The sequence below is a fragment of the Nicotiana attenuata genome, chromosome 7 (genome assembly GCF_001879085.1).
Source record: "Nicotiana attenuata strain UT chromosome 7, NIATTr2, whole genome shotgun sequence".
NCBI lineage: Eukaryota > Viridiplantae > Streptophyta > Magnoliopsida > Solanales > Solanaceae > Nicotiana > Nicotiana attenuata.
Window position 1 is genome coordinate 6,236,599 of NC_031995.1, and position 17,281 is coordinate 6,253,879.

Consider the following 17,281-nt stretch of genomic DNA (forward strand, 5'->3'; position numbering starts at 1 on the left):
CAAAACGGTGAATTCTAATAGGACCGATTGGTCGAAGAAATTGGATGATGCTCTTTGGGCTTATCGAACGGCTTACAAGACTCCAATTGGTATGTCTCTGTATCGGTTGGTGTTTGGTAAAGCTTGCCATCTTCCGGTGGAACTTGAGCACAAGGCTATGTGGGCATTGAGGAAGTTGAACTTGGAATGGGATGTTGCAGCCAATCTCCGAGTGGAGCAATTGAATGAGCTTGATGAGTTTAGATTTCACGCCTACTCCAGCTCGTCTTTGTACAAGGACAAGATGAAGTACCTTCACGACAAATATGCTCGGGGAAAGGAATTCAAGGTCGGTGATATGGTTCTTCTTTTTAACTCTCGGTTGAGGTTATTTCCGGGCAAACTCAAATCTAAGTGGAGTGGTCCATTTGAAGTTGTTGGGGTGACCCCATTTGGTGCTATTGATCTCAAGAACAAAAATGGTGAAGTTTTCCGAGTCAATGGGCATCGTGTGAAGCATTACTTGGGGAAGATTGATGACAGCCACGTGGTGGCACTCCTTCATTTGAAGTGATATTATGGTAAAATGCGTCATGCCGCGACGTTAAATCAGGCGCTTCTTGGGAGGCAACCCATGTCTTTTTCTTTCTTTTTATTTTTCCGTTGTACATTAGGATTTTTCAACTCATGGTTTGTGAGATGTTGCAGGGTTGATGTTGGACCAGTGCAGGACAAAAGTAGCAAAAATTTTAAGGTCTCTGAAGTTTTCCTACGCGGCCGCGCACCAAAACAGTGCGGTCCGCGTAGGCTGGTGAAATGGGAGTTGAGTCTCTGAAGCCAGCTGCGCGGTCCGCGTGACATTTTTGTGCGGTCCGCGCAGAAGAAGCCCAAATTACATGCTCTCTGAAGTTTCCCATGCGGCCGCGTGACAAAACAGCGCGGTCCGCGTGGGCTGTTCAGGCAATTAAGGATGCTGGAAATCCAGCGCGGTCCGCGGCCATTTCTGCGCGGCCGCGCTGGTGGGTAAGTAATGGGTCCCACAATATTTTCTATAAATAGAGACCTAGGCTTCATTTTAACCTTTTCGCCAATTTTCTACCTGAGCTCTCAATTTTCACTGTGCATCAAAAGAACTTGCTTCAAGTAGTTAAAACTTTCACAACCCCTGGTAACATTCCTCACTAATCTCATTCATAGTTTAATTTTTTATTTGCTTCCTATTAGTATACCTTCTTATTTTCTTCTTTCTCTCTTAGTTTTACTTGTTAGGGTAGATTTTGTTTGTTTATGTGAAACAATGGGCATGAATTCTTGATTAGTAACTGAGTAGGGACAATTAGGACCCATAATTTGAACAAAAAAATTGGACTTAAATGAAAATCTCCATACTCAGTTAATTGTCTGCCTTACGCGCGCGCGTCCTTTCTGCGCGGTCCGCGCCAGACTAGCGCGGCCGCGGTCCAAATCAGTGCGGACCGCGTTGGTAAGATTCAGAGAGGGGTTTCACTGGAACATCTTAAGCGCGGTCCGCGCTCCAGTCGCTACCCCAGTGCGTCCGCATGGCACTTATGCACAGTCCGCGCCCCTTCTATTCTGCAACCCTGTTTCTAAACCATGCATTCAACTGTAGTATCAAATTCACTGCATATGCTTCAACTAACAATGTTAGACTTTTCTTTGCAGATCATGGTTAAGCAACGAGGAGGAAAAGAACAACAACCCGGGAGGGGTGGTTCCTCCCGAGGGGGAAAAGGAAAGCGGGATGTTAAACTCACTCCCCAGACTCGGGAGAATATAAAAAAGACCCGCAAGATAATACGGGAAACTGATAGAGCTGCCTCCCACTCTTCGGGGAGTGAGTATGCACCATCCCGGAGTATTACTTCTGAATCTGCTCCCACTCACATGTCTCTCTCGCTCCAATTGCATGACTCTCCTTCAACTTCACCTACCTCCAAAGGACCGGCTTTGATAGAAGAACCGAAGCATGGGCTGATAGATTTGTAAGTGAAATAGCCTTCCACAGATTTCGAGAGTGGTGGCCCAAAAGAAAATTGATTCCGGAGAGGCAATTTATTGACTCTGATCTTCTTCCTCTAAACCCACATGTGCAAGCAATTCCGTGGCAAATGAACATATGGTAAAACTACCCTACTGGCAATGAAAGAAGAGTCGCCTTGGTGGCCCAGCACTTGGCGAGGCTTGACCCTCCACTTATGATCACACAGTTCCTATTCCCCGTGCAGTGTTAGTGGCATCTATTATGGCTGCCACTTCCACCGCCCTGGCCAGTCTGAGGAGCCAGCGGTTATTGAGCAGTCACTGAGCCTTCCACCATCCCTGCTACCAGTGAGACATTTCCTCGGCCCTTCTACTATTGCTGGTCCATCTACTGCAGCGGACCCGGATGTCCCTTCATCGAAGACTCACCGGTTCACTACCCACCAGCTTGCTCAGTCTCTAGCCAGTTTGAACAACTGGATGTCAGCTGCGACATCCAAGTTGTCAAACTTGGCCACTGTAGTTCAGGCACAATCAGCCCCTGCCACAGTTGAGATCCCTCCTTCCATTGAGGAGAACCTGAAGAAGATCCTGGCCAACCAGGAAATGATGATGGAGACACGCTAGGGCACACAGCACCGCATTGAGTAAACTGGCTAGGGAGCACAGGAAGTTAAGGAAGCAAAAGGCTTCCAAGGAGTCAGTGACGAAGTTGAGGGAGGATGCGGATAAGCTCTTGGCGGATCAGATGCCACTTGACTTACTCTTCGGGGACCCAGCTGTAGATCCAGCAGCAGTTCAGCCACACCAGGAAGAGACCCCCAGGCCGAGGAAGAAGAGGAAAATCCCTAGCACTGAGGGAGTTGTGATAGAGGTGACCCAGGTTCAGGAGGGTACATCCAGTGTTCCACCGGTGGTTCAGCCTGTCCTTGATCCGGCTCATGTCCCAGCAGCAGAGCAGCAGCAGGTCGGAGACCAGTCTAAGGTCCCGGCTACTACAGAGGATCCGGGGACGACAGGAGACCCCACGCATGTGGACCAGGCTTGAGGGGCCTTTCTATATCCTTTTTTTCTCTGTTTTTATGCTTATTTTGGTAGTTGGCATTGGGGACAATGCCAGCTCTTATTCGTGGGGGTGTGCCCTACCATTTTGATTCTGATACACTGGATGACTGTATATATTTATTTCATTTCTAGTCTATGTTTTGGATTGTTTTGGATTTTTAAATAGTTGGCCTATATATAACCTTTGACTTTGGCTACTTTTACACTCTTATGTATATATTCATCCCGTTGTATATTCTACTCCCCATTGTACATATTCATTTGTTTTTTTTGCTATTTTCATTCAAATTTTTCGATTTTAGCCTAGTAGTGAGGCTCGCAGCCTTTTGTTTTAGTTTTGATGTTTTCAATAAGCCCTTTGGTTTCTTAATGCCACGGTTCTTTCCAAGGGTAATGTGTTGTGCGAACCGGGTGGCTTTTCCCAATGGGTAAGGGCCTGCTCTTGTGATGAGAATTCAAATTGTGAGCTACCAAGCGTTTATGCCCATACTTGCCTATGCTTTATGTATGAATTGTCATAAAATAGACCTAGAATGCTTACAAAGTGCGCTTGATTGCAGGTTTGAGCGACAAGATGACAAAAGTCAAAAATCGGCTCGAAACGGAGTGAAACCTGCTCAAGTGTCAAAAATCATTGAAGTGGGGATAAGAGGACCTAGCGCTGACCGCACTGTTTTGCTGCGCGACCGCGCTAGGAGATTCAGAGAATATACATTTCAAGGTAACCATGCGCGGTCCCGCTCCTCCTACGCGGTCAGCGCTTGTGGAGATTCAGAGGCTTGAAAATTCAAGGCAAGCCCCACGCGGTCGCGCTTCATTGTTGCGCGGTCCGCGCCCATTAGCCTGCACGGCCGCGCTACCTTTTCGCGCAGTCCGCGTCCCCAGCTTCAGAAGTGAGTGATCGAGGACCAAGACCCCTACGCGGCCGCGCTGCATTTTTGCACGGTCCGTGCCAGCCACGCATGGGTATTTTTGTCCAGCTAGCCTAGTTAGAATATTTTTATTTTTAGGTTAAGCATTAGATATCAGATAGTAGTTGCACTCGTGAGACTCAAGTTTTAGCCTATTTTGGGCATTTTCATCTTGTTTTATCGTGGATTCTTGTAGATTAACATTCCAGTTAATTAATATGTTGATTTTATCTACTACTTCTTCAATTTCTGTTGCTATTATGTCTAGCTAAACCCATTAGCTAGGGTTGTGGCTCAATCCTAGTGTGGGTAATTAATGGGTGTGATTGTTTAATGCTTGAATGATGTTGGGCGTTTGCTATTTTGGTTAATTTTATGATTTAACTAGGATTTGGTGGTTGCAAACACTAAGTCTAGCTTAGTGGGTCTTGACTCTTCTTGAGAAAGAGTGTCTATGACTCCAAAATTAACCCAACAAGGAATTGGGATGGACCCATGAGAATGGTAGTCCCGATTAACGGGTTAAACCTCGAGAGAGTAATTACCCAACTTGAACCCTAAGTTGCTTGGGTGTGTTGGCCTACCCAATTAGTCTCGAGAGAGTCAATTGGGCAAAATCACTCTTTCTACCGAGAGGTGTGAGAGTGAGTGCAATCGTGCAACGGTTATAGCTTAAGCCCCATAATCATCATTCTTGTATTAGGAATCTCTACCCGTTAGTTGACCACCTAGGTAAATGCCACGACCCTAGTGTCTTTCTCTATCTTGCATACAACCTAGAATTAATATCTTAGCATAATTTAGTTATAATTAGTAGTAGTTAAATTGTAGTTGATAATCATAAAACCCCAAAAATGATAGAAGATCAATTAGAAGCAAACACGCATTTCTAGACTAAGCAAATATCCAACTCCCTTCTAGCTCCCTGTGAAAATTGACCCCGATACCACTATTGGGTAAAAGTATTAGCGCCCACTCTTCTTAGCGCGCCATGACGAAATAACTTGGGAGAGAGAGAAAAGAAAGGGTAACTGAGCTAGATTTGACAAATATCTAAGGCATGCCACTGCCCTTCATAGGGCCAATTTATCCTAAACATACATCAAAGAAACGGCAAAATTCAATGATCGCTGGGTCAATAGGTGGTCTAAAACCTAATGTGAAGGGATATGTATACACAAAGGAAAAACCATATTTAAAGGAAGTGATCCTTTGATTTTCATTAGGAACCAGAATTGGGAAGTCAAATTTCCAATGACAATCTTTACGCACAACAATAAACCCTCAGTGATTTGGGAAGGGTAGACATCAGCGCGATCGTGAGAAGTTATGGAAGTAACTTGATTTTAATTGATTCTCTGTCTGTGACAAAAGAAAGTTCAGCAGGAATAAATCTCGTCGACAGTAGGTTCACGAAGCGGTTCGTTAGAATCTCTATTTCTAGCAGAAGACCTGTGTGGAAAAGAAGCACTAGTTCTAGAAGAAGATGGAGGAGTAGAGCTAGGTTGAGAAGAAGAACCACGTACAGAAACTGACCCTAAACTACGCAACCTACCACCTCTCCTATTTCTAGTAGGAGCAGAAGAAGGGGGAAGTTCGTCTACAATGAGGACTTTTCGAGGATCAGGATTTGAAGAAGACATAGTTGTGCAAAGAAGTAAAACGTATTGAAGAACAAGAACAAGATGTGAATAAAGGACACTGAAGAAAAAAATTCGTAAAACTAAAGGCAAAGGATGTATTTATATGTAGAAGCAACCGTCATACAAAAAAGGTAATGATGGAAACGTCATTATGAAAAATTGTCACTGCGTGACTGAAGCAGCCGCAAAAAAGCCCTAAAACCCGATGCAGAGTTACAAAGTCAATCGATGACTGCCATGTGTCACATGCATTAAATTGAAGTGACATACGACGCATCAGTTCAGCAATTTCTTTCTTATTGCAAGAATATCAATTTCCTTGATTATCAATAGCCTGAATACTTCTAAAAATAGGCTTTGACCGAAATATCTATTTTCTGGTTAGGCCTCACTCTTTGTAAACTCAATCCGGTATTATCCCACATCATAGGATCTGGAGAAGAAAGTGTGTACGCAGACCTTACCCCTACCTTGTGAGGATAGAGATGTTATTTCCAATAGACCCTCGGCTCAGGAAAACATAAGCACCACATTAATGAAAATATAGACAAGAAAGAACAATACCAAAAAGCCATATAAAAGAATAATGGAAACAACAAGACAGTAAGGTGATCAACAATGAAAGAAAATAACAGTTAATCATAAAAACCTACTACCAACAGAAAGCTGTGTACCAATACTACTGTTATGAACACTCTAGACTACCTACTCTACTACCCTAGTCCTCGACCTCCATACCTTCCTATCAAGGGTCATGTCCTCAGTCAGCTGAAGTTGCGTCATGTCTTGCATAATCACCTCTTTCCACCTCTTCTTTGGCCTACCTCTACCTCTCCGTAGGCTCTCCAATGTCAGCCTCTCACACCTCCTCACCTGGGCGTCTGTGCTCCTCCTCCTCACATAATCAAACCACCTAAGCCGCGCTTCCCGCATCTTGTCTTCAATAGGTGCCACACCCTCCTTGTCGCAAATAACCTCATTTTTTATCCTATCTAACCTGGTGTGCCCGCACATCCATCTCAACATTCCCATTTCTACTACCTTCATCTTCTGTACATGAGCGATCTTGACTGGCCAACACTCAGCCCCATACAACATCGTTGGTCGCCTCCCCCCTCCTTGAGTCTCGCCACTGAACTCAAATCTATCTTATCTTAAACAACAATTTTCAATCCAATTCTCCCAAACGCAAACGAAACAAATTCTTCCAAAATCATTTCTAAACAAGAAATAAATCAAATGCCACTCCCGCCCAAATCATCCTCATTTTTATTTCCTTCCTTTTTTTTCCTTTAACTTTGTCTCTCCTTACAAATTATTCCTCATTTTCCTCTTTCATTCAGCTTCCACATTTCTAACCCAACTCAGTTTTTTTGGATTCTTGAGGATATTTCATTCAGGAAAAAACTATTTTAAAGAAATTTTTAGTAGTATTAGTGATGGGGACAAAGTTCATTCTTTTCATTTTGTTGTTTATATTCTTGTTTTCCTCTGGTTTTGTTGCCTGTGGAGGATTTTACAGTTTCCAAAAGCTGAATTCTAGTGTTTCAGGTATTGAATTTCCTAACCATCCAAGCTTTAATGCTGTTTCTTCTTCAGCTGACTCAGATTGCAACTATGGAGTTTCTCAAAAATCAAACACCCATTCTATAGCTCAAGAAGTAGACGGTGTTGATGTAAAAAATGGAGAAAATGAAGAAGTTTCCATTTTTGGAAACCAGAAAAAAGAAGCTGTAAAGTTTCAGTTAAGGCACAGATCAGCTGGTAAAAAAATTGAGGCTAAAGATTCAGTCTTTGCGTCAAGAGCAAGGGATTTAAGCAGAATTCAGACACTCCATACAAGAATTGTTGAGAAGAAAAATCAGGATTACAATTCAAGACTTGAGAAAAATGATAATAAACATAAGCCTGTGATTGCTCCGGCAGCAGCCTCGCCGGAATCTTATGAACTTTCCGCTAATGGCAACATTGGAGTCAGGTGTGAGTCTTGGCTCTGGTGAGTATTTTATGGATGTGTTTGTTGGTACACCACCTAAGCATTTTTCTTTAATTCTTGATACTGGTAGTGATCTTAATTGGATTCAATGTGTTCCTTGTTATGATTGTTTTGAACAAAATGGACCTCATTATAATCCTAAAGACTCAACTTCATTTAGAAATATAAGTTGTCATGATCCTAGGTGTAAATTTGTTACATCCCCTGATCCTCCTCAGCTTTGTAAATCTGAGAATCAAACTTGTCCTTATTACTATTGGTATGGTGATAGTTCTAATACTACTGGCGATTTCGCGCTTGAAACGTTTACTGTTAACCTCACGACGACGAGTGGGAGTGAATTTAGGAAGGTGGAAAATGTGATGTTTGGTTGTGGTCATTGGAATAGAGGATTATTTCATGGTGCTGCTGGTTTGTTAGGATTAGGGAGAGGGCCGCTTTCGTTTGCTTCTCAGCTTCAATCTTTATATGGTCATTCATTTTCGTATTGTCTTGTTGATAGGAATAGCAATTCTAGTGTTAGTAGTAAATTGATTTTTGGTGAAGATAAGGAACTTTTGAAACATCTACAGTTGAATTTTACTTCATTGGTTGGAGGCAAAGAAGTGGAAACTTTCTACTATGTGCAGATAAAATCTGTCATAGTTGGAGGAGAGGTACTGAATATACCCGAGGAGACGTGGAATTTGTCGCCAGAAGGTCTTGGTGGTACAATCATTGATTCAGGTACCACATTGAGTTATTTCGCGGATCCTGCTTATGAGATTATAAAGGAGGCATTCGTCAATAAGGTTAAGGGCTATCCTGTTGTACAAGACTTTCCTATTCTGAATCCGTGTTACAATGTGTCTGGTGTGAAGAACGTGGAATTTCCCTCGTTTGGAATCGTGTTTGGTGATGGAGCTGTATGGAATTTCCCCGTAGAGAACTACTTCATCAAACTCGAACCAGAAGATATCGTTTGTTTGGCTGTTTTAGGGACTCCTCGATCTGCTTTGTCGATAATTGGAAACTACCAACAGCAGAATTTTCATATCTTATATGACACCAAAAGGTCCAGACTGGGATATGCACCAACAAGATGTGCTGATGCTTGAAATTTTATGTACAGTATTCTTGGAGTAGAAGGTGGGAAAATTGTGTTCATTATTTCATGAACTTAGAAACAGTTCATATACATTGTAGGTTATACATTATTTTTTTTCCCCTTAATTTTTTAACTGTAGATGATTTTATGTTATTTGACAGAAACTGGCAACTATGTAAGAAAGTTGTAATAGCAGCTTTTCTCACATTTTGAAAGTCTGAATCATTGCTTTTGAAAGTTCAGTTCATTCTTAATCTCTCTGTACAATGTTTCTAACAATATTTCTGATTGTAGTGTTTTAATCTATCAAGGGGAGCCTTGGCATAACTGGTAAAGTTGTTGCCATGTGACCAGGAGGTTACAGGTTCGAGCCGTGGAAATAGCCTCTTGCGGAAATGCAGGGTAAGGTTGCATATAATAGACCCTTGTGGTCCGTTCCTTTCCGGGACCCCGTGCATAGCGGGAGCTTAGTGCACCGAGATGCCCTTTAGTGTTTTAATCTGTATGCACTATGATTTGAAATCAAGAAATTTAATGCCGGGTAAGGCTGTTGTGTATAATAGACCCTTGTGGTCCGATCCTTCCCGAAACCACGTGCATAACGGGAGATTAGTGCATCGGGCTGCCCTTTAGTGTTTTAATCCATATGCATTGTGATTTGAAATCAAGAAACTTAATTTAACCATGTATTCTGACATTCAATCTCCTTTACCATATGGAGTGAACAATCATGTGAAACACATCATATCTCTTTGGTGGATCATTTATGACAAAATGCCTTTGCACTTGTCTCACTCCCTCTACCATTTTTCCATATCTTTCCTCAGAAATTCCTAGTAAAATATTTTTCAAGTTTGGTAATTCACTTACTGAAACTTGAATTGAGAACTTATCCCAATCAAGAACATCACTAAAGGGCAGCACATAATTTTGTGAGATCAAAACTGGAACACAGTTTGCATATATAGCCTCCACAATTCTTGGACTTGCAACTTCATAACCACTAGGACAGGCAAAATTTGCTCCTCTTCATCATTTCATCATAAGATAATTCTGGTGGAATTTTGCTGTAAACTCTTATATCTTCATCTTTTTCTTCCCAGTGTTGGAAAAGTATAGGCCGAATTCGACCGTGTGATCGTCCTGCAAAGAACCCTAAAATTGTCTTGTTTGACTTGGGCAATGCTTCAGTAAGTCCATTAATGTTTCCTGTGAGGAGATTGATCTCTGGAAGTGGTACATCTTTTCTTGGATTAAAGAACTCAGATGTATTTGCATTGCATAATACTCGTATCGAAGTGAAATACATTTGATGCACGTACCATGTAGCTCGAGGCCCCTACAAATGTACAACACTATATATAACGTCTCGTCATACCATGTAAAAGAAGTACAGTCAGACCTCTCTATGATAAAATTTTACTATAACGGCCAAGTTTTCTTTGGAACTGATTTTTTGATCATGTTATGTTATATTATATGTCTGGACAAATGACGTTATTATATAGAGGTTTGAGTGTATAAACTTTTCAAATTCAATAACGTACTTACCCAATCATGGCATGAAAGCATAAAATGATCAGCTCCAAGGCTTCTATTCCAGTATGGGTATTTTGTCGATACAGTACGAACATAATCACGAACAATGCGTTCCAAGACGGCCTTATCGCGAATGATTGGATCGAAAAGGTGTTCGAGGATCATAACAACACTAAAGGGAAGGAAATAGACATGAGCTTTGTCAGGATGAAGAGTTTGAAAATGGTTGTTTGCTTCCATTAGGTTAATGAACATGCCTTCCATTGAGTATATATTCTTGCAAGGACCATAGTGAAATAGAGGCGGTTCTCCTTCTTTGTACACAAGTTTCTCCATTAGCAAATAACTCCTGCATTACTTGCACAGAAGCTAGAAATTTTGAGTACACAGGGATGAACATACTGGCTGAAAATGTAAACAGTGAATCCGACTGGTTATTTATGTTAAGATTCCAAAATGAATAGAATACTATGTGTTCTGAGCCAACACATTGGACTCTCATGCTAATAAAGGAAGGTCTCTTTGCAGGACCTATACCCAACATGTATAGTAGAAATAGCGTGGAATAGCCAACACTGCATACATGAAGTTAAGGACGCCATGTCCTTAACATTTACACTGCACATATGAAGTTAAGGACTACACAGGATACTTTGTCCTTAATATTACACAGCATTCATGAAGTTAAGGACACCATGTCCTTAATATTTACACAACACTCATAAAGTTAAGGACACTATGTCCTTAACATTTACGCTGCATATATGAAGTTAAGTACATGAGGTCCTAAAGTTTAGCAATAAAAGGTACAAATACAAGTTAAAGACATTATGTCCTTAACATTTATACTGCACACATGAAGTTAAGGACGCCATGTCCTTAACATTTACACTGCACATATGAAGTTAAGGACATGACAGGACACTTTGTCCTTAATATTCACACAGTATTCATGAAGTTAAGGACACCATGTCCTTAATATTTACACAGCATCCATGTCTAGCACAAGGATATTTTCGTCCGGGCGGATAAAAATTTATTAAGCACGGGCTAAAAAGTAAATATATTTTAAACAGTGGCTAAAAAGTAAAGACATCTCTAATTAGTGGCTAACTGTGTAGTTCCCCCAACATATGTATGGCCTGCCGAAAAAAGAAAGGAAAAAAAAAACTGCTCGTCCACTTGAATGACGCAGGAGATAGAAGCCTTGAAAATTGGGATATATAGCTATTTAGAGAAGGTACTAAAGAGCAAGAATTTGATGAACTTGAAACTTTACACCTACGACATGTGTAAAACCTTTGTGCTGCTACAAATTTAAAATTATGGTGATATACTAATTTCCTACAACGTAATCTTCTCTTGCCTGTAAAAATAGCTAAGGTAAAAACTGCGGAAGTATCCCAGGCTAGTTAAACTTAAAACAGGATTAGTGGTATTAAAGTCAAGGACTAAACCAATTTCGTAATGGAAGACAAGTACCAACTAGAGGTGGATCCAGGATTTAAACTCTATGGGTCCAACTTTTAAGATTTTTAACATTGAACCCATTATATTTTTAAAGTTATGAGTTCAAATCTATTATTTTTGCAATTTTAATAAATTTTTATGCTGAGTCGAAAGATATGGGCTCAATTGAACACGTAAGTACCATTGTGCATCCGCCCCTGGTACCAAGATAGACCTAGATTCGAGCACTATAGTCGGATTGTCGGAGAGTACATTTGTTGATAAAAACCTCAAAAGACCGGTGAATGCAGTTTTGGAATCGTCTGATGACTCCGAAGTTAAAAGTGCAGAACTATACTCCACCTCCCCCACACCTTCACTATCTGGGGAGAGTGGAGTATACGGTGAGGGGGGTGAGCCCCAAGTTGGTGGTGTTGATAGAACAAGAAAACCGGAAGCATGGGCTGATAGATTTGTAAGTGAAATAGCCTTCCACAGATTTCGAGAGTGGTGGCCCAAAAGAAAATTGATTCCGGAGAGGCAATTTATTGACTCTGATCTTCTTCCTCTAAACCCACATGTGCAAGCACAATTCCGTACTATAGAGGGTTGGGGTTTCTTCAAGGAACGTTGCATAGTCGCAAATGAACATATGGTGAAAGAATTATACTGCAATGTTCATCATGTAGTGAAAGACTCAAAGGCGACACAAGTGAGAGACAAAGTGGTGATGTTTGATGGGAAGTCTCTGAATGAGTTTTTGGGGTTCAACGAAGAGGACGAAACCCAATACTTAGAAAAGCTGGCAATGAAAGAAGAAGTTCGTCCTTGGTTGGCCCAGCACTTGGCAGCCCCGGGCACTGTCCCAGTTTGGTTGAAAGCAGGGGAGAAGATTCTGAGAAACACGTTCAGTTTTGAAGCAAAGGGTTGGTTGACCTTCGTGTGTAGTAGGCTTGACCCCTCCACTCATGATCACACAGTTCCTATTCCCCGTGCAGTGTTAGTGGCATCTATTATGGCTGGTTTTCCTCTGAATGTGGGCAACATCATGTCAAGGGTGATTTCTACGGTCGGGCAGGAGACCAACACAAACTACCCCTTCCCGAACACTCTTTCCTTGTACTTTAGAGAATTGAAGGTGAAGAAGAAGAGGTTTGATGTCAAGGTAGATCCGGTGGCCCCCTACTCATGGTACAGTCAGTTGGGTCCCGACAACCCAAAGAGGTCCAAAAAGCCTCATGCATCCACTTCCACGGCACCTAGCCAGTCTGAGGAGCCAGCGGTTATTGAGTAGCCCACCGAGCCTTCCACCATCCCTGCTACCAGTTAGACATTGCCTCAGGGTCCTTCTACTATTGCTGGTCCATCTACTGCCGCGGACCCGGATGTCCCTTCATCGAAGACTCACCGGTTCACTGCCCACCAACTTGCTCAGTCTCTAGCCAGTTTGAACAACTGGATGTCAGCTGCGACATCCAAGTTGTCAAACTTGGCCACTGTAGTTCAGGCACAGTCAGCCCCTTCCACAGTTGAGATCCCTCCTTCTATTGAGGAGACACTGAAGAAGATCCTGGCCAACCAGGAAAAGATGATGGAGACACAGAATGCCTTGGCTAAGGCAGTTGGGGCACACAGCACAGCATTGGGTAAACTAGCTAGGGAGCACAGGAAATTGAGGAACCAAAAGGCTTCCAAGGAGTCAGTGACGAAGTTGAGGGAGGATGTAGATAAGCTCTTGGCGGATCAGATGCCACTTGACTTACTCTTCGGGGAGCCAGCTGTAGATCCAGCAGCAGTTCAGCCACAACAGGAGGAGACTCCCAAGCCTAGGAAGAAGAGGAAACTCCCTAGCACTGAGGGAGTTGTGATAGAGGTGGCCCAGGTTCAGGAGGGTACATCCAGTGTTCCACAGGTGGTTCAGCCTGTCCTTGATCCAGCTCATGTCCCAGCAGCAGAGCAGCAGCAGGNTATCTAGGTTTTTCTTACAAATTGTGTAGATTTCTCCTTAAAAGGCTCTCATCTCATTGTTAGTGCCTTCAATTAAGGGATTCAATTATATCCTTTCCTTTTTTCCCTTTCCTCTTCTCTCTCCTTGTTTTTTACATCAAAATTCCTTAATCTATACCTAGAATCTCCATCTTCTCTCTTCCCACCATTGGCGACAACTTTATATTATTAAATCATCAATTGCATTATTTTTTTGTTGGGAGACCGGACAACACTAAAAATGAAAAAATATTCAGGGATTATATGATAATTGTATCATAATTGCATTTGAATTGTATCAGATATATCAATGCGTAAAACATAATTGTATCATACTTGTATCACAATTGTATCTAACTTGTAGATGGTACATTAATATCCAAAATAATACCTGATACAATACTAATAAATTAATATATAATTATCATATATTTGTGATATAAACTGTGAAATTCGTCACGAACTCACAACTACTCATTATTCAGATACAAATTTGATACAATCCCGAAAGTATTACACAATTCTAATACAATTATGATACAACTTAAAATCGATTCTAAACTTAAACTAATACTATCGTATTATATTTGTATTAGCATTGTATCATATATTATTTTAGGTACAAATTGCGATACAATTATGATACAACTTTGATCTTCATCTTTTTCAAGTCTCAATTTAAAACATCCACCTAGAACCAACTCTAAACTTAAATTATGATACAATATTGTATTTTAATAGTATTAGTATTGTATCATAATTGTCTTAGGTATTGACGTATCAAATACAACTCAGATACAATTATGATACATTTATCATACAATCGTAATACAATTCCGAAACTTCTTCTTCCTCGAGTTTCAATCAGAAATTCAACCTAAAACCAACTTTAAACTTAACGAATCTCCCTTAAAATTGAGATATAAACTCTAAAGGATATCTTCAATCGTTTTCAAGAACACCCAATCCAAAAAAATCACAAATTCATAAAATCTGAATATCTAATTCAAAGCTTCGAAGCTTTTTAATGGTATGTCAATGGCAGACCCCTCCACCTACAATTTTAGAGATAATGTTGATGGATTTACCAATAGTTGAAGCTTTTTAATGGTTGTTGGTGGAATTGATTCAGAGAAATAAATGATGCTACAATTTTAGAGATATAATAGTTTGATTTGTATGAGGGAGGGAGAGAGATATTGGTTGATTTGTATGAAAGAGAGGTAATGATTTTGGGTATCAGTGGGTTTCTTACGGTGGGTAAGTACAGAGACAAATGATGTTTTGTAATCCTTTGAAAAAGGAAGAGTATCTTAAATGTAGGGGGATTATGTGTAACTGATACCCAATATTTAAGGTATGTTTCATTTCCTCCTTTTTATGATTTTTTATAAAACTAGTAAATATAGGTATATAAAGTAATTAATAAATAACCTAAATAAAGATAGTAAATATGTTTCTATTATAGTATAACTAGGTAAAAATCCCATCTACAAATGAAAAGAGGGGGTACTTTTAACCGGTCCTTAGTTCCCCATAAAGGAGCACTAAAACCAAGTTTTACTCTAGATTTCAGGCTTCAACCATGGGAGGCATATTTAATATCACAAGATTTAGAAGGTTTTTTTGGTATGCTATATACATCTTCGTAATTTGCTTTCCATTCTTAAACAACATGCTTAATTAAACTAATTAGACACATAAAACACAAGGAATATATGGATAGTATACGTATACCGTATACGTACCTGTGAAAGGCATGGGGGTTCCTGTAAATGTTCCCCTGAGGAACGTAATCTGCATCTTCATATGGTGACTCATTGCCGCCATTCATGAGAAGGGCTTCTCTTATTAAAGCTCTGGCACTAGAAAGACCTGCTTCTCTATCTTCTCCGTATTCTCATCTTTCTTCTTCTTCTCTCTTCTCAACTTTGTTTCTGTTTTCAACTCCTTTATCAGATTCGCCATTGCTCTTTGCATTTTTGCATTCTATTTCACCAACAAAAAAAAAAGTTGTTCAGATGAGAATTAAGTTATTACATGGAACAATCCCATAACACCAACAAACAAAATATATTGTTCTAAAAGAAGAAGTAAATGTAGAAATAACTATTGTTATTACATTGAAAGTGGGGTAGAGAGCTGTTATAGGGTTAGGAATGGAAGGTGGCAGAGAAGTTGAAAGCCGAGAAAGCAAAGCGAAAGAAGCGTCGTGGTGATTTGTGAGAGACAAGAAAGCTATAGCTGAGGAAGTAATAAAAGCAAGAAAACCAACGCAATATGGATTTGTGCTACAAAACTGTCTCATCTCTCCCAATTTCATGTTGAGTAGTAATCTGTTGTGAAGCTAAGAAACACTACTGTTGAGAGAAATGGTGATTGATAGTATATATATATATTCATATGGTGGAAATCCAAGGTTGTCAGCATGTTATTAGCAGCCTTCTAATTAAATATTTACGCCTTTGCAGTTTTCATTCCTCCCAAGAGTGAAGCTAAGGTCAACTGGTCAACTGGCCAAGTCTCGTTTATTCTAATGAGTTTAATTATCTTCTACGCGCACAAAGTAAAATATACATTTACGTAGAGGGTAATGAGTTTTTACATCGCAGGTGTAATTTAATGTTAGCAATCTGTAATACTATACAGTAACGAACCAGCCGGTCGTTTTGAGAGTTAGAGCCCCGATCCCCTATTAACAGCTTTTTCCGTATCCATTTCTGCTATTGTGACTTGCCAGGAGATTTCATTTTGGGTTTTGGAGTGTTTTGGAACACTTAGTCCCTAAATGGAGGCAAGTCTTAGAATTTGGACCGTAGTCGGAACTGTGTAAAGACGACTCCGGAATGGAGTTTCGTCGATTCCGTTAGCTTCGTTGAGTGACTTTAGGCTTAGAGGCGTGTCCGGATTGTGTTTTGGAGGTCCGTAGCTCGTTTAGGCTTGAAATGGTGAAAGTCAAATTTTTGAAGTTTTGGACAGGGTAGTGGAATTTTTTATATCGGGGTCGGAATCCGATTTCGGAAGTTGGTGTAGATCCGTAATGTTGATTATGACTTGTGTGCAAAATTTGGGGTCAATCGGACGTAATTTGATGGATTTCGACATCGGATGTGGAAATTTAAAGTTTTCAAGTTCTTTAAGTTTGAATCGGAGGATGATTTGTGTTTTTAGCGTTGTTTGATGTGATTTGAGGGCTCGACTAAGTTCGTATGGTGTTTTAGGATTGGCTGGTATGTTGGTTGAGGTCCCGGGGGCCTCGAGTGAGTTTTGGGTGGTTAACGGGTCATTTTGGACTTTGGAGAGATAGCAGATTTTGCTGGTTTTTGTTGCAGAAGTTTGTTCTTCGCATTCGCGAAGAAGAGTTGGGGCAGGAGAAGAAATTTCTCTTCGCGTTCGCGAGTAAAGGGACAAGTTCGCGAAGGTTTAGCCATCAGTTTATCGTGAACGCGTGAATGGCATCGCGTTCACGTAGAGGAAATGGAATAGCTGGGACCTCAGGAAATTGTGCTACACGTTAGCGTAGAGGAGGACACATTCGCGAAGGGTCTGGCAAGTGAAGCTACGCGTTCGCCAGAGGAAACTCGCGTTCGCGAAAGAGGAAATTTGAGCAGTGGATTTTTTTGTG

At 40.8% G+C, this 17,281-nt stretch overlaps 1 protein-coding gene and 1 pseudogene across 2 annotated transcripts; one reads left to right on the forward strand and one right to left on the reverse strand.

The window, feature by feature from the left end:
• On the forward strand, positions 6,857 to 8,936 carry LOC109228608 (annotated as a pseudogene). The gene has a single exon (XR_002068410.1). The product of XR_002068410.1 is annotated as an aspartyl protease family protein 2-like (transcript).
• Positions 9,090 to 15,964, reverse strand: LOC109229809 (probable glycosyltransferase At3g07620). Its single transcript, XM_019395361.1, is given in 6 exon segments — positions 9,090 to 9,694; positions 9,696 to 10,021; positions 10,234 to 10,570; positions 15,405 to 15,539; positions 15,587 to 15,645; positions 15,779 to 15,964. Coding segments are annotated over 6 exon segments (1,377 nt in total). The 3' UTR covers positions 9,090 to 9,360.